At 48.5% G+C, this 27382-nt stretch overlaps 1 protein-coding gene and 1 long non-coding RNA gene across 2 annotated transcripts in view; one reads left to right on the top strand and one right to left on the bottom strand.

The window, feature by feature from the left end:
• Nucleotides 1-11: 11 nt before the first annotated feature.
• LOC119932371 lies at nucleotides 12-9509 on the bottom strand. The gene is made up of 3 exons (XR_005452306.1): nucleotides 9145-9509; nucleotides 8552-8700; nucleotides 12-50 (listed from the first exon to the last, which is right to left on the bottom strand). It is a non-coding gene; the product is annotated as an uncharacterized LOC119932371 (long non-coding RNA).
• A 12102-nt stretch (nucleotides 9510-21611) lies between these two features.
• Nucleotides 21612-27382, top strand: part of NFE2L2 (nuclear factor, erythroid 2 like 2) — a 49658-nt gene continuing 43887 nt past the window's right edge. Inside the window, exon 1 of the mRNA XM_038751621.1 lies at nucleotides 21612-21712. Within this exon, the coding sequence (XP_038607549.1) occupies nucleotides 21677-21712 (36 nt within the window). The 5' untranslated portion in view covers nucleotides 21612-21676. The remainder of the gene's footprint in view (nucleotides 21713-27382) is intronic.

Below are 27382 nucleotides of genomic sequence, written 5' to 3'. Positions count from 1 at the left end.
TCTTTCCACTAGCCACGCTGCTTCTCCAGGTGGTCACCCAATCCAGTGCTCTGTGAACAAGAGACACCCATTACAGGCCTTTGCGTACATTACATACCCAGTACAGTGCTCTTCACTGATTAGGCACTCAGTACAGTGTCCTGAATACAGTAAGATTTCAGCCAATACTGATGATAATAATAATAATAATGGTGAGGATGGTATTTGTTAAGTGCTTACTATGTGTAAAGCACTGTTCTAAGCGCGGTGGGGATACAGGGTGATCAGGTTGTCCCACGTGGGGCTCACAGTCTTCATCCCCATTTTACAGATGAGGGAACTGAAGCACAGAGAAGTTGAGTGACTTGCCCGAAGTTACACAGCTGACAATTGGCGGAGTCGGGATTGGAACCCACGACCTCTGACTCCAAAGCCCACGCTCCTTCCACTGAGCCACGCTGCTTCTCTGTGAGGAGAAGGAGGAGGAGGAGGAGGCCACTGGACCATCTCTTAATTCCTAATTCCCTCCCAAGCTTTGCCGTAGTTTGCTTTTGTCAAAAATAGTTTGGCCTGCCACTGACACGTGCCAATTAGGAATAGAGAAGTGCTAAGGAGAAGAGATTCTGAAGCAGATTAGCAAGACACCCTCTCCTAGAGCCTCAGTTCCTTCTTTTTGCGTGGTGACAGACAGTGACAAATCCTGCTGTCACCAGAAGCCCCCGGAATGTACACACTTTGGACTTTCTGCCAAGGAATTGTTTGTCTGTCTGTATTCGTTTTTCCCCCGGATCGAGGCCCACCCGCCGCTGCCCCTTCCTTCGAGACCGCCCCGTCCCGGGAAACGTCCGGTCCACTGGGATGTGGCTGCTCCCGACCTACTTGCTAGCCACCCGCCAGCTCCCAGCTCAGTTCCACAGAGTGACAGACCTGTATATATGTTTGTACATATTTATTACTCTATTTATTTATTTATTTTACTTGCATGTATCTATTCTATTTATTTTATTTTGTTAATATGTTTTGTTTTGTTTTCTGTCTCCCCCTTCTAGACTGTGAGCCCACTGTTGGGTAGGGACCATCTCTATATGTTGCCACCTTGTCCTTCCCAAGCGCTTAGTACAGTGCTCTGCACACAGTAAGTGCTCAATAAATACGATTGATTGATTGATTGATTGGTGGGTGCCATCCTGTCTTTCCATTCCTAGGAGGGGAGGCATGATCACCACCCAATACAAGGCCCTACTGAGAGCTCACCTCCTCCAGAAGGCCTTCCCAGACTGAGCCCCTTCCTTCCTCTCCCCCTCGCCACCCCCTCCATCCCCCCCATCTTACCTCCTTCCCTTCCCCACAGCACCTGTATATATGTATATATGTTTGTACATATTTATTACTCTATTTATTTATTTATTTTACTTGTACATATCTATTCTATTTATTTTATTTTGTTTGTATGTTTGGTTTTGTTCTCTGTCTCCCCCTTTTAGACTGTGAGCCCACTGTTGGGTAGGGACTGTCTCTATATGTTGCCAATTTGTACTTCCCAAGTGCTTAGTACAGTGCTCTGCACATAGTAAGCGCTCAATAAATACGATTGATGATGATGATGATGGGATTCCTCAGGGCAGCACTGATTTGGTCACCCTTACTAGACCGCAAACTCTCAGAGGGCAGGGCCACTGGATGTCTTCATCAATATGTTCTCCCAAGGCCAAGAAGTTGGCGACCCATGCTCACTGGCCGGTCTCCGTAAAACGAGGCCATAAGAGCCATATCAATCCTCCGATCGATGGTATTTATTGAGCGCTTACTGTGCTTACTAGACTGGAAGCTCGTCCTCTAGACCGGAAGCTCATTATTGTCTCCCCCTTTTAGACTGTGAACCCACTGTTGGGTAGGGACCGTCTCTATATGTTGCCAACTTGTACTTCCCAAGCGCTTAGTACAGTGTTCTGCACACAGTAAGCGCTCAATAAATACGATTGATTGATTGATTGATTGATTATGGGCGGGGAACATGTCCACTAATACTGTTGGATCGACCTCTACCAAGCACTTAAAACAATGCTGTCTGCACACAGTAAGATTGATTCATTGCAGAGCACTGTACTGAGCGCTTGGGAGAGTATGACATAACAGAGTTGGTAGTGCCATTCCCTGCCCACAAGGAGCCTTAGGATGCCTCAACGACTTGGATCATCGTATGACATGAAAAAGGACAACTCAGGCACTGAACGAATGACTAAGGCTCCTGGGAAATGGATTTGTGAACAACCGACCGCAGGAGAATTTTTTTCCTAACTGCACTGCAGTCCCTGCTCTTGGGTTGTAGTTTCCCCGTCTGGGTCCGTGCAGCTTAAACGGACGGAGAGTCGAGTGGATGGCTGGTGAACGGACGCTGGCCAAATGAAAAACTTCCGGGCCCATGGGTCCGACTGGGTGACCCAGACAGGGCAGATCAAGCGCCTGCTCGACCGGCCCTTTTTCTGACGTGAGACGGACACGTGCCAGCGTGGCTCAGTGGAAAGAGCGCGGCTTGGGAGTCAGAGGTCATGGGTTTGAATCCAGGCTCCGCCACTTGTCAGCTGTGTGACCTTGGGCAAGCCACTTAACTTTTCTGTGCCTCAGTTACCTCATCTGTAAAATGGGGATTAAGACTGTGAGCCCCGTGTGGGACACCCTGATCACCTTGTATCCCCCCAAGCGCTTAGAACGGCGTTTCACACACAGTAAGCGCTTAACAAATACCATTATTATTATTATTTTGTATATAATGCAGTTAGACCTGATGTGAAATGGGCTTGGGTCTTCCAAGTTAACAAAGACTTCTCCTCAATTCTCTTCCCTCTCCTTTCCCCCTGCCCGCGCCCAACCGGGTCACTCTGCTGACCTAAAATTCCTTTCCCTCAGTCAGACAGGATGAGGCCTGGATGGAAGGAACAGAGTTGGGAGGGAGAAATGGCCAAGGAGGAAGGGGGAAAGGAGAGGGAAGTAGAGAAAAGGGAATAGGAAAGAAGGCTCGACAAGCAGCATGATCTAGTGTAAAGAGCACGTGGCTGGGAGTCAGGAGGCCTGGGTTCTAATCCTGACTCTGCCCGTTGTCTGCTGGGGGACTTGGGGTGGGCCACTTCTCTCTGCTTCAGTTCCCTCATCTGGAAAATGGGGATTCAATGCCTCTTCTCCCTCCTACTTAGACTGTGAGCCAGGGACTGTGTCTGACCTGATTAACTTGTATCTACCCCAGCGCTTAGAACAGTACTTCACACCAGGCAAGTGCTTAACAAACACCACAGTAATAGGAATAATTACAGGAAAAATGGGATGGACAGTGGAGAAAGGGGGAATGAAAGGGGAGCAGGGGGAAAAGGGAAAGAGAGGAAGAGGAGAGGAGAGGGCCTCCCCTCGGGTGCCACCATGTCTACTATCACCGCCCAGGTGGCAGAATCTGAGGTATGTGCCCCAGACTTGCCCATTTGAATGGCCCCAGTGGCCCCAGCTCTGTACAAGGCTGCACGAGGCACTCTTCACCCCACACTTCCTCCTGCCTCTTTTTATATATATAAAGCATATACTACATATATATATATATAAAGTATATATTACATATATATAAAGTATATACTATATATATATATATATATATATATATATATATATAGTATTTGTCAAGTGCTTACTATGTGCCAGGTACTGTATTAAGCACTGGGGTAGATACGAGCTAATCAGGTTGGACAGAATTTATTTATTCTATTTATTTTATTTTGTTAGTATGTTTGGTTTTGTTCTCTGTCTCCCCCTTTCAGACTCTGAGCCCACTGCTGGGTAGGGACTGTCTCTATATGTTGCCAACTTGTACTTCCCAAGTGCTTAGTACAGTGCTCTGCACACAGTAAGCTCTCAATAAATATGATTGATTGATTGATTGACACAGTCCCCTGTCCTACATGGGGCTCACAGTCATAATCTTCATTTTCCAGATGAGAGAACCAAGGTTCCGAGAAGTGACGTGATATGCCTAAGGTCACCCAGCCAATAGTGGAGTCAGGATTAGAACTCGGGTCCTTCTGACTCCCAAGCCCGTGCTCTATCCACTAGCCTATGCTGCTTCCTTCTCTTCCTCCCCTTCCCTTTCCCTCCCCTCTCCATATGGCAGAGAGAGAGTGATATTTGCTGACAACAATCTCCTTCCCTACATCGAGTGGGCAGGAAACGTATTGGCTAATTCTATTGTACTGTACTCTCCCAAGCACTTAGTACAGTGCTCTGCTCATAGTAAGAATTCAATAAATACCATTGATTGATTGATTGACCAAGTTTGCAGCTCCGTTTTCTGTACCCACTCTCAACTTGCCTGCCTATGACTTCTTCTCAACGTTCCCCAACTTGAGGCTCCTTTTCCCCCCAAATCCACCAGACTTCGGCCTTCCCCCCCATCAAAGCCCTCCCCAAATCCCACCACCTCCAGCAAAGTCTTCCATGATTCATTCTCAACAACTTGAGTCATATCAACCCAACAACCTCCGGCAACCTTTGTATTTGCTGAGCGCTTACTGTGTGCCTTAGCGCTGTGCTAAGTACTGGGGAGAGTACGAAACAACTGACCTGACCTGACAGACAACAATCCGTGCCTAAGCATGTGAACTTCTTTCCGGTAGAGCTACAAGCAGCTAACTTAACAAGCAGCCTTCTAGACTGTAAGCCCGCTGTTGGGTAAGGACCGTCTCTAGATGTTGCCAACCTGTACTTCTCAAGCGCTTAGTACAGTGCTCTGCACACAGTAAGCACTTAATAAATACTATTGAATGAATGAAGCTAACCCATCCCTGCCTTCCATCCCTCCCTAGCTGTTCTCCTCCACCCCCTGGCAACTCACCTCCCAGTTTTAAGAAATAGGACGGGGAAGATAATAACGATGGTCTTTATTAAATACTTACTAGGCGCCAATCATTATATAGTAAGCACCAAGGTAGATACAAGATAAATCAGATTGGACCCAGCTCCTGATCCACATGGGGCTCACAGGAGGAAGGTAAAGCAGGTACTTTATCCCCACTTTCCAGACCAGGTAACTGAGGCTGAGAGAAGTTGCCAATTTGTACTTCCCAAGCGCTTAGTACAGTGCTCTGCCCATAGTAAGCGCTCAATAAATACGATTGATGATGATGAAGTTAAGCGGCCTAAAGTGGCAGAGGTGGGGCTAGAACCCAGAACTCCGGCCTCCCAGCCCCAAGCCCTTTCCAATACATCAGTGCTACAGAGTTGTCGTGAATATACATTTAATCAGTCCTGGATAGATACTTAGCACACAAACTTGACAACGAGTTTACCAACTCTGTTATACTGCATTCTCTCAAGTGCTTAGTACAGTGCTTTGCACACAGTAAGCACTCAATAAATACAACTGATGGATGAAGAGGTAATATTACTTGGTCTGTGAAGTTTAATCCATTCCTCAAGGAGAGATCCTTAGCACACAAACTTGTCTATGAGTTGGAGAAGCAGCATGGCTCAGTGGAAAGAGCCCGGGCTTTGGAATCAGAGTTCATGGGTTCAAATCCTGGCTCCACCAATTGTCAGCTGTGTGACTTTGGGCAAGTCACTCAACTTCTCTGGGCCTCAGTTACCTCATCGGTAAAATGGAGATTAAGATTGTGAGCCCCCCGTGGGACAACCCGATCACCTTGTAACCTCCCCAGTGCTTAGAACAGTGCTTTGCACATAGTAAGCGCTTAGTAAATGCCATCATTATTAATATACAAGTGCCTGGGTGGCACCGAAGTGCTGAAATGACGGTTGGTGCAGGTAACCTGGGGAAATCAGAACTTAATTGAGGAAGGTCACGGGAGGAGATCTGGTTTCACAACGGCTTTGAGGTGGGGAAAGCTGTGGTTTGGTGAATATGAAGGGGAAGGAATTCCAGGCAGGGGGGAAAGGGCTTGAGCCTAGGGGCAGGAGCAGGAGAGTGAAAAGCAGGGAACAGTGAGAAGGGGAGCTTCGATGGAATGGAGAACAGGAGACGCCAAAGGAAAGGTAAGAGGGAGGGACAGAGCCATCGCAGTGCTTTAAAGCCCAAGGTCAGGCGTTTCTGCTCGACGCAGAGAAGAAGGGGTCACCGCTGGAGGTTTTTTTGAGGAGTAAAGAGACGTTCGCAGAATAACGCGTTAGAAAAACGATCCAGGAAGCCGAGCGACCTACGCATGGGAGAGGGAAAAGACTGGAGTGGGATGCCGTGTACTTCACACCTACACGGCCAAGGCTGTCTGGATAAAGCAGAAGGTAGAATAGAGAGGGACAAGAGAGGCCAGGAAGACAGTGGGGAGAGTTCAGAAGGAGGCAAGGAAAGCCTCGGGACATGGGAGGAGGGGATGACTAGGAAGGAAGGACAGAAGAGGCCACTTCCCCAGCGAATTGACAGAACGGAGACTAAACTGCCACTTGGAGAAAAAGCCATTTTCTCCCGACTGTTATGGAACCACTTTACAATGGGGTGGGGTTACCCAGCCCACTACAAGAGGCTTCTACAGTACTTCCCCTTTTCATGTTGTTCTTCCTGTTCAAGTTCTGCATGGTCAATAGTTGCCAAAGTGTTTTTATGTTCATCGACTTCCTCCTTAGATTGTAAATCCTTTGAGGATGTTGGGAAGGGGGGAAGGGGAGGTGGAATGCGCATTCTCTTTAGACTGGGATAATCCCGCCTGATCATCTTGTATCTACCCCAGCGCTTAGTACCGTGCTTGGAATGTAATAAGCGCTTAACAACTACCACGATTATTATTATCATTATTTATTAATACTCTTTTTCCTCACCACGGCCGGGTAGAGTGTTTCGTACATGATGGGTGGTTAATAAGTACGTCAGGATAGTGAGTTTGATGCTGATTAATCTACTCATAGTTATTTTGGTCCACGGACTCTTTCAGAAACCACAAAACTAAGGTTTGGCCCATGACCTTAATAATAATTGTTACTTACTAAGTTCCAGGCACTGTACTAAGTGCTGGGGTAGATACAAGATAATCGGAACGGACACGGTCCCTGTCCTACATGGGGCTCACATTCTTAATTCCCATTTTACAGATGAGGACACTGAGGCACAGAGAGGTGAAGTGACTGGCCCAAGGTCCCACAGCAGACAGGCGGCAGAGCTGGGATTAGAACCCAGGTCTTTTCTGACTCCTAGGCCCTTCCTTTTTCCAGACCTTCTGGAGCTGTGAACAAATAGACCACACATACGTACCTCGGCAAATACCGGACACCCAGGTTCTGTGCCATTTTCTTTCTTTAAATCATCAGTTAGTCAATCAATCAGTGGGATTTATTGGGTGCTTACTGTGTGCAGATCACTGTCCTGAGCACTTGGGAGAGCAAAATACAACAGAGTTGGTAGACACATTCCCAGCCCACAACAAACCCAGTGGTTTCTAATGGTTCCCAGTATAGGAGAAGCAGCGTGGCTAAGTGGAAAAGCCACAGACTTAGAAATCAGAGGATGTGGGTTCTAATCTTGGCTCTGTCCGCTGTGTGACCTTGGGCAAGCAACTTAATTTCCCTGTGCCTCAGTTGCCTCATCTGTAAAATGGGGATTAAAACTGTGAGCCCCACATGGGACAGACAACCTGATTACTCTGTGCTTACTCCAGCGCTTACAAGAGTGCTTGGCACACAGTAAGCGCTTAACAAACACCATCATTATTATTAGGAAGGGTGGACACACAACCTTCACTAACAGAGCAGTGAACTTTCTGGCAAATCTCCCAATCCCCTGCCCTCGCCTCCCTATTTTGACTCCATTGGCAGGGCCAACCGTTTTATAAGTTTTTCATTTACTAAGTTGTTCTTTTTCTGTATGCTTTTGGTTCATAGTTCCTGTGGGGAACCAGCAAAGCAGGGCCAAAGGAGAGGTAAGGTTGTGGGGTTTTAGAACTGGTTTCTGTAGCGCCAGCAGGAAGGCAGAAAGAGGGTCATTGCAGGAAGGTAGAGGGTTGAGCTGAGTTATGGAAGGGTTTAGGAGATAGCCACCAAGAGATTTCTGTCTGGGTTTGAAGTGGGTTTGATCTTCTAAGTGAATATCCCCCCCAGGGGCAGATAAAAAGACTAGTGGACCCCACATCCACATCCTGCCTCTGGTGTGGAACTCTCTCCCACTTTATATCTGAAAGGCCACCACGCTCACCATCTCCAAAGCCTTATTTAAAAAATCACATCTCCTCCAAGAGGTCTTCCCTGTTTAAACCCTCTTCCCTCCTGCTCCCTCTCCCTCCTGCGTTGCCTATGCACTTGGATCTGTCCCCTTTCAGTACTCGGTATTCACCCCACCCTCAGCCCCACAGCACGTATGTACATATCCGGAATTTATTTCTTTATATTGAGGTCTGTCTCCCCCTCTAGAGTGTAAGCTCCTTATGGGCGGGGAACACGTCTCCCAACCCTGTTGTATAATGCCCTTCTGAGCCCTTCCTATAATGCTCTGCACACAGTAAGCACTCAGCGAAGACCACTGCTTGATCAGCGTGTTAACTGAGAGATTTGGGAAGTCTGTGTGCTGATTCCAGAGAGGAGAAGAAGGGGAAGTTACCCGGCAGTGCAGTGACTTTTGCTGCATGGTCCAATGAAGCTCACAGGTCATGACGTGCTTCCCGTTGAGATAAGCGTCTTCACCGCCCCTTGTCCATCCCTTCACGGCCTCCATCAGCAACAGGAAAGTCACTGCGGGTCAGCCATTTGCTGATAAGAGCATTGGTCTAAGTTAGGTGAGGCATTCAAACGTATGAAAGTAATAAATCTACTTGGGTTAATACGATAATGGTATTTATTCAGTGCCTACTAAGGGCATTGGGCTGGGCACTGAGATAGATTAAGGACAAACAGATCATACAGAGTGCTTCATGGGGCTCACAGTCCAAGTTGTAGGGAGAACAGGTATCTTTTCCCCCATTTTACAGATAAGGAAACTGAGACCCTAGTGGTGGATATTTCTTTCTCTCTCTATTTCCAGAGGACTCTCAATTGGAATTGGATAAGTATTAATGTCAGGGACATGATTAAAACTTTTGTTTTCTTTTTCTGGGTTTCCCATTTTCTATATATATATTTCAGTAGTACCCCCTTTCTCCCTATATTGTGAACTTCCTAATCTGTTTCCCCCGGGGACAACCTAAAAACAGAGACCTCCATTTGGCTTCCTACTTCCAGCACTGATATCCCGCTAGTTCGGTCTTTGGTCTTCATTTGGCATGAAACTGCCAGAGCCAGATTCACGTTTTCAGTGAAGAAGAGCAAGGGTGGTTAAAGGTCAGCGCGCTTCTAACACATAATCAGACTTTTCTTCAAAAAGCAGAAGAAGGGTGATGTGATCGGTTGTGCCAAAGCAGTGTCCGCCAAAAGGCCTGAGGCCACTCGCTGCCTTTCTCAAGTCATTGGCTGTAACTGTGCGTATTTGTTTACTGGAAAACCTCCCTGAGGAAGAAAGCCCTTTAGGGAATTAATTACTGAGTGTGGAAAAATGTGGGCTGCTGAGAGCTGGGGTGCTGGACTATCTGTAAACACAAGCAGGGATGCTCGGGAAGGGAGGGGTAAAGTCCAATCGGGGCCTGGGCACCAAACAGCCGGGCACTCAGTCATTCCCGCCAGTTGACCGTTGGGATTCCGAACTTCCTTCGCCTCCCTGGGGCCGACGGCGACCAGCTCACGGAATTTCTTTGGGTTGCTAGTTCCCATTTCTAAGGCGTGTTAAGTGCAGCCACCGCAAAGGAAAGGCGGAGCTGTAGTACTCATCAGAGTAGGAATCGTGAATAAAATCCAAGTGAAGATTGAGTTCAAATAATAACAATAATGGTGATGGCATTTATTAAGCGCTTACCATGTGCAAAGCACTGTTCTAAGCACTGGGGAAGTTACAAGGTGATAAGGTTGTCCCACAGGGGCTCGTAGTCTTAATCCCCATTTTACAGATGAGGTAACAGAGGCACAGAGAAGTTAATAAGCCTAAGTAGGGCCGGGCTCAACCCCTGGCCTCTTTGGGCTGAAGCGGGGTCCGTCTGCTTTCATTCCCCCTTAGACCTTGAGTCCTGTGTCGGATGTGGACTGTGCCCGACCGGCTTATCTTGCATCTACCCCAGTGCTTAGTACAGGGCTTGGCCCTAGGCGAGTACTTGGCAAATACCACAATTATTATCATTAATATTACCCTGATTATGATTTTTATTGTTAGCATTATGGCTTCCCATATCAGCTGCTCTGGGGCAAGGGCATATAACCGGGGTGTGCCGCTCGCTAGAGCCGTAGGTCCGCAGCAGCCCAGATTACTCCGGTCACCTTGGGCAGGTGGGGGCCGGGCCAGAGAGGGGGGAAAAGGACGGGGAGAGGTGGAAATGGAGTAGGGGCAAGGGAGAAAGTGGGAATGAGGTGAGGGTAAAGGGAAAGAGAACAGAAGTTGGGCAAGTCAACTTAACTTCACTGTGCCTCAGTTAGGTCATCTGTAAAATGGAGATTAAGACCGCGAGGCCCATGTGGGACAGGGACTGTGCCCGACCTGATTAATTGATATCTCCCCCAGTGCTTAGTACAGTGCCTGGCACCTAGGAAGTGCTTAACAAATGCCATTTTTTTAAAAAAGTATAAAAAAGAAGTGAGGCAGAGACCCCCTATCTCGATATCTCCCAAGCCTGAGGGGTCTTTTCCTGCTACCCTGGCTGAAAGCCCGGGATTCTTTCTAGTCCTGACTTGCCACTGGCCCCCTCTGTGCCTTTGGGCCAGTCAGTCAACCGGTCTGGGCCTCAGGTTCCCCATCTATAAAATGGGGAAATGTTATCTACCCTGATATCTGCTCTCCCTACTTATTAGACGGTGAGCCCCGGAGTGCTTAGCAAAGGGTTTGATACTTGGTGAGCACTTAATACATACCATAATTATTATTATTACCTCAGTGGGTGGTGGGAGGGAAATCTGAACACACTGACGGTCTCAACCATTTTGGGACATCCAGTCACTGTAAATGCCACCCTAGTCCCTGTCCATCACATCCAATTTTTTTTTAACAGTATTAAAAATGATAGAGAAACAGCGTGGCTCAATGGAAAGAGCACAGGCTTTGGAGTCAGAGGTTATGGGTTCAAATTCATTCATTCATTCATTCAATCGTATTTATTGAGCGCTTACTGTGTGCAGAGCACTGTACTAAGGGCTTGGGAAGTACAAGTTGGCAACATATAGAGACGGTCCCTACCCAACAGTGGGCTCACAATCCCGACTTTGCCACTTGTCAGCTGGGTGACTTTGGGCAAGTCACTTCACTTCTCTGGGCCTCAGCTATCTCATCTGTAAAATGGGGATTAAGACTGTGAGCCCCCCGTAGGACAACCTGATCACCTTGTAACCTCCCCAGGGCTTAGAACAGTGCTTTGCACATAGTAAGTGCTTAACAAATGCCATTATTATTATTATTATTATTATTATTATTATTATTTGTTAAGCGCTTACCATACAATGCCAGGCGCTGTACTAAGCGCTGGGGTAGATACAAGCTAATCGGGTTGGACTTAATCCCCATTTTATTGAGCGCACACAGTAAGCGCTCAATAAATACGATTGATTGATTTTACAGATGAGGTAACTGAGGCACAGGGAAGTGAAGTAACTTGCCCAAGGTCGCACAACAGACAAGTGGCAGGGCCAGAATTAGAACCCAGGTCCTTCTGACTCCTGGTCCCGGCCTCTAGCCACTAAACCAGGCTGCTTCTCGTGCCAATTCTGGCTCAGTTTCCATCGGGTGGGAGGGCCCCTGTCGGGGAGCCTGCCAGGGATCAACATTGGGCCAGGGGCCGGTGGTGGTGGCGGCGGGGGAGATTCAGGGATGGATCCTCTGCCTTTAAAGCCGTTCCCTCTAATTGTGATAATAGGATTTCACTCCTCGACTTTCCCAGGCCCTCTGACCTCTTAGGGACCAATACGGGTGACGACTGTGAGCCCCAGGTGGGACAAGGATCGGGTCCAAACTGATTAGCTTGTGCCTACCCCAGTGCTTACTATAGTGCCTGGCACATTTTAAGTGTTTAAAGTAAAATCCCCGCCCAGGAGACCCTCCCATTACACTGAACAAAGCCGGACAAAGGCCCGTTAGCCTTTATTCCTGCTAGACCATCGGCTCCCCACATTCTGCCGGCTGCAATCGGCCAGATTTAAAAGGGATGATTCACAAAGCTGGGGTGGCAGTTAAAATGTAATTGGCAAGTGTAACTGTGAGCCCCTTTTAGACTGTGAGCCCACTGTTGGGTAGGGACTGTCTCTATATGTTGCCAACTTGTACTTCCCAAGCACTCAGTACAGTGCTCTGCACACAGTAAGCGCTCAATAAATACGACTGATGATGAAGTGTAAGGCACTGGTGCACTGAGAATACGGGGAGCTTCTAAATTCATGATCAGTCCCCTCTAATCATCAGCGGCAATCCCCTGCGGGGCCCTGCTAGTTCCTTAGGAGAGGAGCCCCTCACAAGCTCAGACTTGCCCCGGGAAGGATCAATAGCTTGCCTGGGAAGGTGCACACAGCGAGAAGTTGGGTAGGCGGTGGGCTCTGGAATTAAAATGACAATCTGCGGGGATTCCACTGTCTTGAAGTTCAACTTACTCCCTGGATCGAATGTGCCTCAGGTACAAATTAGCTAACCAGACACTCAAGCAACTTCCTCCATAATGAATGAATTAATCAGTCAATCAATGGGATCTGTTGCAAGCTTACTCTATGCGGAGCACTGTGCTAAGCACTTGGGAGATTACACTATAACAGAGTTGGTAGACACGTTCCCTGCCCACAACAAGCTTACGAGTTATCAAATAGAATTCGTGCCAGTGTTAGATTCTTTCGGTTCTTATACTCCTCCATCGGCACATCAATCCATCATATTTATTGAGCGCTTACTGTGTGCACAGCACTGTACTGAGCGCTTGGGAAGTACAAGTTGGCAACATATAGAGACAGTCCCTACCCAAAAGTGGGCTCACAGTCTAAAAGGGAGAGACATCAGTATAGCATCTGTCCCTTGGAGTCCTGAGCCCATCACCATAACTTTATAAGCACTACAAAGGCCCTCATCAGGCCCAAACTACCTTCCAATCAATCAATCACAGTTATTGAGCGCTTACTGCGTGCACAGCACTGTACTAAGCGCTTGGGAGAGTACAACAGAGTCGGTAGACACATTCCCTGCCCCCAGCGAGCTTCTAATCTAAAGGACTCCAGGCCAGGAGCCCTTGGAATTTAGTCTTTTATGAATGAACCGTTCTAATAATCACTGTGGTGTTTGCTAGAGCTTACCATGTGCTATGCTCCCTGCAAAGCACTTGGGTAAGTATAGGACGCTCGGATCAGAAGTAGTCCCACCTGGGGCTTACAGTTTGAGGGAGAGACAACAGGTATTGAATTCCCATTTGACAGATGGGGAAACCGAGGCGCAAAGAAGCAGATAGAAAAGAAACTGGATGAATGAATAATCGGAGAGAGTTGGATAGACAACCAGAAAGGCGAGCTGAATATGAGTCAGAAATGAAATGTATTTGAAAAGTAAACGCAATTCTGGAATGCAGTAAAGCAAGAGTAGGGCAAGCAGGAGTGAAGAAATCGCTCCCTCAGTCTATTCTGCATTGACCAGACTCTTTACAGTGTAATTACGGTCAATTATGCGTGGCCAAGTGGAAAGAGCACAGGCTTGGGAGTCGGAGGACCTGGGTTCTAATCCTGCCTCTGCCGCAAGTCTGCTGCGTGACCTTGAGGAAGTCACTCCGCTTCTCTGAGCCTCAGTTACCTCGTCTGTAAAACGGGGATTAAGACCGCGAGCCCCACGTGGGACACGGACTGCGTCCGACCTGATGAGTTTGTATCTACCCCGGCCCTTAGCACGGTGCCTGGCACTTTGTAAGCGTTTAACAGATACAATTTAAAAAACACGATGAGCAACGTAAAAAGGATGTGGAGAAACTGGACGGGGTCCAGAGAAGAGCAACGCAGATTATAAAAGGGATGGAAAGCAAATCCTCTGAGGAAAAGATGAAGAGCTTAAGACTGTTTAGATGAGAGAAGAAAATGTTAAGGAGTGACTTTATTAACTCTCTTCCAGTGTATGCAGGGCCCTGGGCAGGAAGATGCTCACTGATTGTTCTCCAAATCCTCCGAGGACCGAACGAGAGGAATCGGGTTTAGATTCGAGCAGGAGAGAACTCAGTGGGAATAACGAAGAACTAATTCGCGATCATCGGCCTGACCGAAATCTAGAGTGAACTATCCGGAGAGAGGGTGTTGGGAACTATTTAAGGCCAGACTCATCGGTAATTTCATTCAATCAAAATTATTGGGCGCTTACTGTGTGCAGAGCACTGTACTAAGCGCTTGGGAGAGGACCATACAACAATAAACAGACACAGTCCCTGCCCACAATGAGATTATAGTCTTGAGGGGCGGGGAGACAGACAATATCAATACATAACTTACAGGTACGTACATAAGTGCTGTCGGGCTCGGGCGGTGGGGGATAATAATAATAATAATGATGGTATTTGTTAAGCGCTTACTATGTGCCAAGCACTGTTCTCAGCGCTGCAGGGATACAAGGTGCTCAGGTTGTCCCACGTGGGGTTCACAGTCTTCATCCCCATTTTACAGATGGGGGAACTGAGGCCCAGAGAAGTGAAGTGACTTGCCTAAGGTCACACAGCTGACAAGTGGTGGACCTGGGATTTGAACCCACGACTTCTGACTCCAAAGCCCGGGCTCTTTCCACTGAGCCACAAAGGGAGCAAGTCAGGGCGATGCAGAAGGGAGTGGGAGAAGAGGAAAGGAGGGCTTAGTCAGGGAAGGCCTCCTGGAGGAGACATGCCTTCGATAAGGCTTTGAAGCGGGGGGAGAGTAATTGCCTGTCGGATTAAAGGAGGGAGGGTGTTCCAGGCGCGAGGCAGGACGTGGGCTCGGGGTCGGTGGCGAGATCGAGGCACAATGAGAAGGTTGGTATTAGAAGAGACTTTTAGACTGTGAGCCCACTGTTGGGTAGGGACTGTCTCTATATGTTGCCAATTTGTACTTCCCAAGCGCTGAGTACAGTGCTCTGCACATAGTAAGCGCTCAATAAATACGATTGATGATGATGATGATGATGATAAGAGGGAAGCGGGCTGGGTTGTAGTAGGAGAGTAGCGAGGTGAGCTAGTTATTTCTGTTGTCGGTTTCCAAGCGCCCAGTGCAGTGCTCCCAAATTAGAAACCTCAGTAGATGCTGTTTTGTTTTGTTCCCTGTCTCCCCCTTCTAGACTGTGAGCCCACTGTCGGGTAGGGACCGTCTCTATATGTTGCCAACTTGTACTTCCCAAGAGCTTAGTACAGTGCTCTGCACACAGTAAGCGCTCAATAAATATGATTGATCGATTGATTGACTGTACCGGCACCGTAGTGAACACTGGGGTACATAGTTACCATTCTATTAATTTTATTTTGTTAATATGTTTTGTTTTGTTGTCTGTCTTCCCCTTCGAGACCGTGAGCCCGCTGTTGGGTAGGGACCGTCTCTATATGTTGCCGACTTGTACTTCCCAAGCGCTTAGTATAGTGCTCTGCACACGGTAAGCGCTCAATAAATACGATTGAATGAATGAATGAAAATGCTGTTGGTGGTGATGACGGTAAAGAGCTGAGGGATTCCTGCAGTGACTGAACGCCTCAGATTCCCTTTTCTAAATTATTTACTACTATACAACGCTTTCTTCTCCTACTCCACAACCATCTGTCTTCCTCCCCGGTGTTTATGCTTCTTCGACACGCTCCAGCGCCTATCGTGCCTCCCCTCCTCCCGATGAAAATATGTACCGCACGGTAACTGGGCGGATGGACTTCTACCAAAAGATACTGCTGCTTAATGTGAAAGTTATGTTGTTCAGGGCACGCTCAAGTGGAATTTATTACAAACCGAGCAAATAGATTCTTGTCTGAGCTGCGTCCTGAAATGATACTGACTCTGGTGTCTCTGTGAGACTCTTGACTCTATAAAATTCTTGTAGGTGCTACAGTGATAGATTGGGTGGCCCTTCGGGCATCTGAGTTTTGTTCTGTTTCTGACTGACAAAACTTGCCTCTGGGAGGGGATTTATTTAGCTTCCCCTCAATAATAATAATGGCATTTATTAAGCGCCTACTAGGTGCAAAAGAACTGTTCTAAGCTCTGGAGAGGCTACAAGATGATCAGGTTGTCCCAAGGGGGCTCACAGTCTTCATCCCCATTTTACAGATGAGGTAACTGAGGCCCAGTGAAGCGACTTGGCCAAAGTCACACAGCTGACAAGTGGTGGGGCCGGGATTTGAACCCATGACCTCCGACTCCAAAGCCCGTGCTCTTTCCATTGAGCCACGCTGCTCCCCATCTCTTATGATGAATATTCGGCGATATTTCTTCTTCTTAATGGCTTCGAGACCTGGGCCTACCAGACTACCCGGGGGTCTGCTTTCTTGCCGCTCATTACAGCACCTTGCCCAACACAGCGGCGGGCACCGGCGGGCGGCCCGGTTGTCGGCGGGGAATTGGACAGCGCGACGGGCACTGGGGCGGCCGCCTCCCTCGGCCAGCTGAGCGACCCACTGCAGACGTCCGGATGCCTGACTCAAGTGGACCATAATGATAATAATAATCATAATATTGGCATTTGTTAATAATAATAATAATGACGGCATTTATTAAGCGCTTACTATGTGCAAAGCACTGTTCTAAGCGCTGGGGAGGTTACAAGGTGATCAGGTTGTCCCACGCGGGGTGGGGCTCACAGTCTTAATCCCCATTTTCAGACTGAGGCCCAGAGAAGTGAAGTGACTTGCCCAAAGTCACACAGCTGACAAGTGGCAGGGCCGGGATTTGAACCCATGACCTGTATATACGTGTATATGTTTGTACATATTTATTACTCTATTTATTTTACTTGCACATACTTATTCTATTTATTTTATTTGGTTTATGTTTTGTTGTCTGTCTCCCCCTTCTAGACTGTGAGCCCGCTGTTGGGTAGGGACCGTCTCTCTATGTCGCCAACTTGTACTTCCCGAGCGCTTAATACAGTGCTCTGTACACAGTAAGCGCTCAATAAATACGATTGAATGAATGAACGAATGACCTCTGACTGCAAAGCCCGTGCTCTTTCCACTGAGCCACGCTGCTCCCCCAAGCACTAAGTGCTTACTATGTGCCAAGCACTGTTCTAAACACTGGGGGTAGATACAAGGTAATCAGGTACATTGTCCTAAGTGCTTGGAAAGTACAATTCAACAACAAATAGAGACAATCCCTGCCCACAGTGGGCTAAGAGTCTAGAAGGGGGGAGACAGGCATCAAAGTAAACAGGCATCAGTATAAATAAGCAGTTATAGATCCATACACATCATTAATAAAAATGAAAAGCACCTGTATATATGTATATATGTTTGTACATATTTATTACTCTATTTATTTATTTACTTTACTTGTACATATCTATTCTATTTATTTTATTTTGTTAGTATGTTTGGTTTTGTTCTCTGTCTCCCCCTTCTAGACTGTGAGCCCACTGTTGGGGAGGGACTGACTCTAGATGTTGCCAACTTGGACTTCCCAAGCGCTTAGTACAGTGCTCTGCACATAGTAAGCACTCAATAAATACGATTGATTGATTGATTGATGGGGGGAGACAGGCATCAAAACAAGTAAACGGGCATCAGCGTGGCTCAGTGGAAAGAGCCCGGGCTTTGGAGTCAGAGGTCGTGGGTTCGAATCCCACTCCACCACATGTCTGCTGTGTGACCTTGGGCAAGTCACTTAACTTCTCGGAGCCTCAGGTCCCTCATCTGTAAAAATGGGGATGATGACTGTGAGCCCCACGTGGGACAACCTGATCACCTTGTATCCCCCCAGTGCTTAGAACAGTGCTTTGCACATAGTAAGCGCTTTTACTATCATTATTTATTCTATTTACAGAGAAGCAGCGTGGCTCAGTGGAAAGAGCACGGGCTTTGGAGTCAAAGGTCATGGGTTCAAATCCCGGCTCCACCACATGTCTGCTGTGTGACCTTGGGCAAGTCACTTAACTTCTCGGAGCCTCAGTTACCTCATCGGTAAAAATGGGGATGATGACTGTGAGCCCCACGTGGGACAACCTGATCACCTTGTATCCCCCCCAGCGCTTGGAACAGTGCTTTGCACATAGGAAGCGCTTTTATTATCATTATTTATTCTATTTATTTTATTTTGTTAGTATGTTTGGTTTTGTTCTCTGTCTCCCCCTTCTAGACTGCGAGCCCACTGTTGGGTAGGGACCGTCTCTATATGTTGCCGACTTGTCCTTCCCAAGCGCTTAGTACAGTGCTCTGCACACAGTAAGCGCTCAATAAATACGACTGATTGATTGAAGGGGGGGAGACAGGCATCAAAACCAGTAAACGGGCATCAGTATAAATATGCAGTTATAGATCTATACACATCATTAATATAAATGAAAAGGACTGTATATATGTATATATGTTTGTACATATTTATTACTCTATTTACTTATTTTACTTGTACATATCTATTCTATTTATATTATTTTGTTAGTATGTTTGGTTTTGTTCTCTGTCTCCCCTTTTCAGACTGTCAGCCCACTGTTGGGTACGGACCGTTTCTATAGGTTGCTAACTTGTACTTCCCAAGCGCTCAGTACAGTGCTCTGCACACAGTAAGCGCTCAATAAATACGATTGATTGAAGGGGGGAGACAGGCATCAAAACAAGTAAACGGGCATCAGCGTGGCTCAGTGGAAAGAGCCCGGGCTTTGGAGTCAGAGGTCATGGGTCGAATCCCAACTCCGCCACATGTCTGCTGTGTGACCTTGGGCAAGTCACTTCACTTCTCTGGGCCTCAGTTCCCTCATCTGTAAAATGGGGATGAAGACTGTGAGCCCCCATGAGGCAACCTGATCACCTTGTATCCCCCCAGCTCTTAGAACAGTGCATTGTACATAGTAAGTGCTTAACAAATGCCATTATTATTACTATTATTATCAGTATAAACAAGCAGTTATAGATCTCTACACATCATTAATATAAATTAAAAGGACTATATGTCCACGAGTGCTGTACATGGGGCTCACAGTCTTGAACCCCCATTTGACAGATGAGGCAACTGAGGCCCAGAGAAGTGAAATGACTTGCCCAAGGTCACCCAGCAGATAAAAGTGGCAGGGTGGGGATTAGAACTCGCGTCCTCCGTCTCCCAAGGCCGGGCTACTTGGTGGCCGGGGGAGGGGAAGGGAAGCGGTTGGGGGCACCTGCTCACCTGCCCAGGGAGGGCCAAGGGAGGTCACCTTGACGCACGCACGCACGTACGTAAGCACGCAGCGAGCGTCCGCTGGGCCACGCCCCCCTCGGTGGGCGGGGCGGCTCGGCCGGCCTCGGCGGGACTCGGCTCGACTCGGCCCCTCCGCTAGGCCACGCCCCCCGAAAGTGGGAGGGGATTCTCATTGGCTGTCGGGTAGACCACGCCCCGGGGTGGGCGGGGCGCCTTGTTGGCGCTCGGCTAGGCCACGCCCCCCGAAGATGGAAGGGGATTCTTATTGGCTGTCTGATAGGCCACGCCCATGAGGTGGGCGGGGCGCCTTGTTGGCCCTCGGCTAGGCCACGCCCCCGGAGGTGGGAGGGGATTCTGATTGGCTGTCGGCTACACCACGCCCCTGAGGTGGGCGGGGCTCCTTGTTGGCGCTCGGCTGGGCCACGCCCCCGGAGGTGGGAGGGGATTCTCATTGGCTGTCGGCTAGGCCACGCCCCCCGCGGCTCGGCTCGGCTGCTTTCGGCTCGAGTCGGCGTCGTTCGGACGGGCTCGGCTCGGCGGCGGAGCTCGGCGGGAGTCAGTCAATCAATCAATCAATCAATCGCATATATTGAGCGCTTACTGTGTGCAGAGCACTGTACTAAGCGCTTGGGAAGTCCAAGTTGGCAACCTATAGAGACAGTCCCTACCCAACGACGGGCTCACAGTCTAGAAGGGGGAGACAGACAACAAAACAAAGCATACTGACAAAATAAAATCAATTACTCAATCAACCGTGTTTGTTAAGCGCTTACTATGTGCAGAGCACTGTACTAAGCGCTTGGGAAGTCCAAGTCGGCAACACGTAGAGACGGTCCCTACCCAACGGCGGGCTCACAGTCTAGAGGGGGGAGACAGACAACAAAACCAAGCGTACTGACAAAATAAAGTAAATAGAATAGATATGTACAAGTAAGATAAATAAATAAATCAATAGAGCACTAAATAAATAGAATAGATATGTACAAGATAAATAAATACACAGAGTACTAAATAAATAGAATAGATATGTACAAGTAAGATAAATAGAGTACTAAATAGATAGAATAGATATGTGCAAGATAAATAAATAAATAAATAAATACATAGAGTGCTAAATAAATAGAATAGATATGTACAAGATAAATAAATAAATAAATAAATACATAGAGTACTAAATAAATAGAATAGATATGTACAAGATAAATAAAGAAATACATAGAGTACTAAATAAATAGAATAGATATGTACAAGATAAATAAATAAATAAAGAAATACATAGAGTACTAAATAAATAGAATAGATATGTACAAGATAAATAAATAAATAAATAAATACATAGAGTACTAAATAAATAGAATAGATATGTACAAGATAAATAAATACATAGAGTACTAAATAAATAGAATAGATATGTACAAGATAAATAAATAAATACATAGAGTACTAAATAAATAGAATAGATATGTACAAGATAAATACATAAACAAATAAATAGAGTACTAAATAAATAGAATAGATATGTACAAGATAAATAAATAAATACATAGAGTACTAAATAAATAGAATAGATATGTACAAGATAAATAAATAAATACATAGAGTACTAAATAAATAGAATAGATATGTACAAGATAAATACATAAATAAATAGAGTACTAAATAAATAGAATAGATATGTACAAGTAAGATAAATAGAGTACTAAATAAATAGAATAGATATGTACAAGATAAATAAATATAAATAGAGTAATAAATATGTACAAACATATATACATATATACAGGTGGTGTGGGGAAGGGAAGGAGGTAAGACGGGGGGGATGCAGAGGGGGACGAGGGGGAGAGGAAAGAAGGGGCTCAGTCTGGGAAGGCCTCCTGGAGGAGGTGAGCTCTCAGCAGGGCCTTGAAGGGAGTCGGCGACGTTCGGCTGCAGTCGGTGACGTTCGGCCGGACTCGGCTGCAGTCGGTGACGTTCGGCCGGACTCGGCTGCAGTCGGCGACGTTCGGCCGGACTCGGCTCGGCGGCGTTCGGCCGGGCTCGGCTGCAGTCGGCGACGTTCGGCCGGACTCGGCTCAGCTCGGCGGCGTTCGGCCGGGCTCGGCTGCAGTCGGCGACGTTCGGCCGGGCTCGACGGCGTTCGGCCGGACTCGGCCGGGCTCGGCTCGACGTCCCGCCCCGCCCCGCCCATTCCCGCCCCGCCCCTCCCCGTCCCGTCCCGTCCCGATCGGGGTTGGGCGGGGAAGCCGGGAGCCGCCGCCGCCGCCGCCGCCGTCGGTGTGGGAGCGGAGCGGAGCGGAGAGGAGCGGAGAGGAGCGGGGCTCCCGTCCGTCCCGTCCGTCCCTCCCTCCCCCGGCGGCCGTCGGGTCCCCGTGGCGGGAGGATGGACGTCGAGTCGCCGGGGCCGCCGTCGCAACAGGTGCCGCCCGCCCGGGGGGCCGCCGGGGGGGGGGCGCGCGCGCACACACGCACGCGCACGCGCACGAGGAAACGAGGAGGGGGGGGGGAATTCCCCGTGACCGCCGCCGCCCCACCCCGCTGACGCTCAGGAAATAGCCGGGCCGGGGGGGGCCCAGAGGCCGAGGTCGTGGGTTCGAATCCCGCCCACCGCGCCTCTGCTCGGCGGCCGTGGGCGAGCCGCGCGTCACTTCTCCGGGCCTCAGTTTCCCTCATCCGTCCAAGGTGCGGGGGGGGGGGGGTGAAGACCGGGAGCCCCACGGGGGACAGCCTCGTGCGCTTAGTACAGCGCTCTTAGTGCGGTACGGCTGTGTCGTCGGCTTGTGCTTCCCGAGCGCTTAGTACACTGCTCTTTGTGCGGTATAGTTATGTCGCCGGCTTGTACTTCCCGAGCGCTTAGTACAGTGCTCTTAGCGCGGTACGGCTGTGTCACCGACTTGTACTTCCCAAGCGCTTAGTACAGTGCTCTTAGTACAGTACAGCTCTGTTGCCAACATGTACTTCCCAAGCGCTTAGTACAGTGCTCTTTTAGTACGGTACAGCTCTGTTGCCAACATGTACTTCCCAAGCGCTTAGTACAGTGCTCTTTTAGTACGGTACAGGTATGTTGCCAGCTTGTACTTCCCAAGCGCTTAGTACAGTGCCCTTAGTACAGTACAGGTATGTTGCCAACATGTACTTCCCAAGCGCTTAGTACAGTGCCCTTAGTACGGTACAGGTTTGTTGCCAACTTGTACTTCCCAAGCGCTTAGTACAGTGCTCTTACTACGGTACGGCTGTGTCGCCGACTTGTACTTCCCAAGCGCTTAGTACAGTACAGCTGTGTTGCCGACTTGTTCTTCCCAAGCGCTTAGTACAGTGCCCTTAGTACGGTACGGCTGTGTCGCCGACTTGTTCTTCCCAAGCGCTTAGTACAGTACAGCTGTGTTGCCGACTTGTACTTCCCAAGCGCTTAGTACGGTACAGCTATGTCGCCGACTTGTTCTTCCCAAGCGCTTAGTACAGTGCCCTTAGTACGGTACGGCTGTGTCGCCGACTTGTACTTCCCAAGCGCTTAGTACAGTGCATCTATGTTGCACGACTTGTACTTCCCGAGCGCTTAGTACAGTGCCCTTAGTACGGTACGGCTGTGTCGCCGACTTGTACTTCCCAAGCGCTTAGTACAGTACTGCTGTGTTGCCGACTTGTACTTCCCAAGCGCTTAGTACGGTACAGCTGTGTCGCCGACTTGTACTTCCCAAGCGCTTAGTACAGTACAGCTGTGTTGCCGACTTGTACTTCCCAAGCGCTTAGTACAGTACAGCTATGTCGCCGACTTGTTCTTCCCAAGCGCTTAGTACAGTGCCCTTAGTGCGGTACGGCTGTGTCGCCGACTTGTACTTCCCAAGCGCTTAGTACAGTACAGCTATGTTGCCGACTTGTTCTTCCCAAGCGCTTAGTACAGTGCCCTTAGTGCGGTACGGCTGTGTCGCCGACTTGTACTCCCCAAGCGCTTAGTACAGTACAGCTGTGTTGCCGACTTGTACTTCCCAAGCGCTCAGTACAGTGCCCTTAGTACGGTACGGCTATGCTGCCGACTTGTACTTCCCAAGCGCTTAGTACGGTACGGCTGTGTCGCCGACTTGTACTTCCCAAGCGCTTAGTACAGTGCCCTTACTACGGTACGGCTATGCTGCCGACTTGTACTTTCCGAGCGCTTAGTACAGTGCCCTTAGTACGGTACGGCTGTGTCGCCGACTTGTGCTTCCCAAGCGCTTAGTACAGTGCATCTATGTTGCACGACTTGTACTTCCCAAGCGCTTAGTACAGTGCTCTTAGTGCGGGACGGCTATGTTGACGACTTATACTTCCCAAGCGCTTAGTACAGTACTGCTGTGTTGCCGACTTGTACTTCCCAAGCGCTTAGTACGGTACAGCTGTGTCGCCGACGTGTACTTCCCAAGCGCTTAGTACAGTGCTCTTACTACGGTACGGCTGTGTCGCCGACGTGTACTTCCCAAGCGCTTAGTACAGTACAGCTGTGTTGCCGACTTGTTCTTCCCAAGCGCTTAGTACAGTGCCCTTAGTACGGTACGGCTGTGTTGCCGACTTGTACTTCCCAAGCGCTTAGTACGGTACAGCTGTGTTGCCGACTTGTACTTCCCAAGCGCTTAGTACAGTGCCCTTAGTACGGTACGGCTATGCTGCCGACTTGTACTTCCCAAGCGCTTAGTACGGTACGGCTGTGTCGCCGACTTGTACTTCCCAAGCGCTTAGTACAGTGCCCTTACTACGGTACGGCTATGCTGCCGACTTGTACTTCCCGAGCGCTTAGTACAGTGCCCTTAGTACGGTACGGCTGTGTCGCCGACTTGTGCTTCCCAAGCGCTTAGTACAGTGCATCTATGTTGCACGACTTGTACTTCCCAAGCGCTTAGTACAGTGCTCTTAGTGCGGGACGGCTATGTTGACGACTTATACTTCCCAAGCGCTTAGTACAGTACTGCTGTGTTGCCGACTTGTACTTCCCAAGCGCTTAGTACGGTATAGCTGTGTCGCCGACTTGTACTTCCCGAGCGCTTAGTACAGTGCCCTTAGTACGGTACGGCTGTGTTGCCGACTTGTACTCCCCAAGCGCTTAGTACAGTACAGCCCTGTTGCCGACTTGTTCTTCCCAAGCGCTTAGTACAGTGCCCTTACTACGGTACGGCTGTGTTGCCGACTTGTTCTTCCCAAGCGCTTAGTACAGTGCCCTTAGTACAGTACAGCTATGTCGCCGACTTGTACTTCCCAAGCGCTTAGTACGGTACAGCCCTGTTGCCAACCTGTACTTCCCAAGCGCTTAGTACAGTGCTCTTGGTACAGTACAGGTATGTCGCCGACTTGTACTTCCCAAGCGCCTAGTACAGTACAGGTATGTTGCCGACTTGTATTTCCCAAGCGCTTAGTAGTCCAGTGCCCTGCACACAGTAAGCGCTCGATAAATACGACTGAATGATCTTGTCTCTCCCCCCAGCGCTTAGTACAGTGCCCTGCACATAGTAAGCGCTCAATAAATACGACTGAATGAATGAACAAACACCATTATTAGGTGGGGCCCGGCTCTCGATGTTGCCGACTTGTACTTCCCAAGCGCTTAGTCCAGTGCCCTGCACACAGTAAGCGCTCAATAAATACGACTGAATGAATGAATGACCTTGCCTGTCCCCCCAGCGCTTAGGACAGTGCTCGGGGCCTAGCAAGCGCTCTATCTGTTGCCGATTTGTAGCTCCCCAAGCGCTTAGTACAGTGCCCTGCACACAGTAAGTGCTCAGTAAATACGACTGAATGAATGAATGACCTTGTCTCTACCCCCAGCGCTTAGTACAGTGCCCTGCACACAGTCAGTGTTCAATAAATACGACTGAATGGATGAATGACCTTGTCTCTCCCCCCAGCGCTTAGGACAGTGCTCGGCGCCTAATAAGCGCTCTATCTGCCGATTTGTAGTTCCCCAAGCGCTTAGTACAGTGCCCTGCACACAGTCAGTGTTCAATAAATACGACTGAATGAATGAATGACCTTGTCTTTACCCCCAGCGCTTAGTACAGTGCCCTGCACCTAGTAAGCGCTCAATAAATACGACTGAATGAATGAACAAATACCATTATTAGGTGGGGACCGTCTCTAGATGTTGCCGACTTGTATTTCCCAAGCGCTTAGTACAGTGCCCTGCACACAGTAAGCGCTCAATAAATAGGATTGAATGAATATATGAATGAACAAATACCGTTATTATTGTCATTCATTCATTCAGTGGTATTTATTGAGCGCTTACTGTGTGCAGGGCACTGGACTAAGCGCTTATTATTATGAGCGCTCCCCCTGGCGGCCGCCGGGGGAAATTCATCCGCTCAATCCTATTTATTGAGCGCCTACTGTGAGCAGAGCACTGTATTGAGCGCTTGGAAAGGCAATCCGGCAACGGGCTCACAGTCTCTGCTGCTCCGAGTTCATCCACCCATTCATTCCATCGTATTTATTAATAATGATAATAATGATAGTAATGATGGCATGAACCCAGTGCTTAGAACAGTGCTTTGCACGTAGTAAGCGCCTAATAAATGTCATCAGTATTTGTTAAGGGCTTACTACGTGCAAAGCACTGTGCTAAGCGCTGGGGAGGTTACAAGGTGATCGGGTTGTCCCACGGGGGGCTCACAGTCGTAATCCCCATTGTACAGATGAGGGAACTGAGGCCCGGAGAAGTGAAGTGACTTGCCCAAAGTCACACAGCTGACAAGTGGCAGAGCCGGGATTTGAACTCATGACCTCTGACTCCAAATGCCATTATTATTATTATTATTATTATTATTATTATTATTATTGTAATCTCCCAAGCACTTAGCACAATGCTCTGAACACAAGTAAACGCTCAATAAATATGAGTGACTGTTGGGTAGGGACCGTCTCTATATGTTACCAACTTGTACTTCCCAAGCGCTTAGTACAGTGCTCTGCACATAGTAAGCGCTCAATAAATACGATTGATTGATTGATTTACAGATGAGGTAACCGAGGCACAGAGAAGTTAAGTGACTTGCCCAAAATCACACAGCTAACAAAGATAATAATAATAATAATGACATTTGTTAAGCCCTTACTATGTGCCGAGCGCTGTTCTAAGCTCTGGGGGAGACGTAAGGTAATCGGGTTGTCCCACGAGGGGCTCCCATTCTTCATCCCCATTTATTGAGCGCTTACTGCACGCAGAGCACTGTACTAAGCGCTCGGAAAGTACAACCCAGCCCCCGCGGGCTCACAGCCTAGCCCTCCTCGGCAACTAGCCCGGTGTTGGGTTAGGACCGTCTCTGTCGTCGATTTGTAATAATAATAATAATAATGATGGCATTTATTAAGCGCTTACTATGTGCCGAACACTGTTCTAAGCGCTTGGGGAGGTTACAAGGTGATCAGGTTGTCCCACAGGGGGCTCACAGCCTTAATCCCCATTTTCCAGATGAGGGAACTGAGGCCCAGAGAAGTGAAGTGACTTGCCCAAAGTCACACAGCTGACAAGTGTGGCTCAGTTGGAAAAGAGCACGGACTTTGGAGTCAGAGGTCATGGGTTCAAATCCCGACTCCGCCAGTTGTCAGTTGTGTGACTTTGGGCAAGTCACTTCACTTCTCTGGGCCTCAGTTCTCTCATCTGTAAAATGGGGATGAAGACTGGGAGCCCCCCGAGGGACAACCTGATCACCTTGTAACCTCCCCAGCGCTTAGAACGGTGCTTTGCACATAGGAAGCGCTTAATAAATGTCATCATTATTATTATTATTAAGTGACAGAGCCGGGATTGGAACCCACGGCCTCTGACTCCAAAGCCCGGGCTCTTTCCACTGAGCCATGTCGTACTCTCCCAAGCGCTTAGTACAGTGCTGTGCACACAGCGCTCAGTAAATACGATGGGATGAGTGAATGGCGACGCCCCCCCACCCCAGGCGTCCTGGGTCGTCCCCCTCTCCCCTTCTTTCGTTCAGTCGTATTTATTAATCATCATCATCATCAATCGTATTTATTGAGCGCTCACTGTGTGCAGAGCACTGTACTGAGCGCTTGGGAAGTACAAGTTGGCAGCATATAGAGACAATCCTCTACCCAACAGTGGGCTATT

This window comes from Tachyglossus aculeatus, chromosome 9 (assembly GCF_015852505.1).
Source record: "Tachyglossus aculeatus isolate mTacAcu1 chromosome 9, mTacAcu1.pri, whole genome shotgun sequence".
NCBI lineage: Eukaryota > Metazoa > Chordata > Mammalia > Monotremata > Tachyglossidae > Tachyglossus > Tachyglossus aculeatus.
This window is presented reverse-complemented; position numbering and strand designations above follow the sequence as displayed.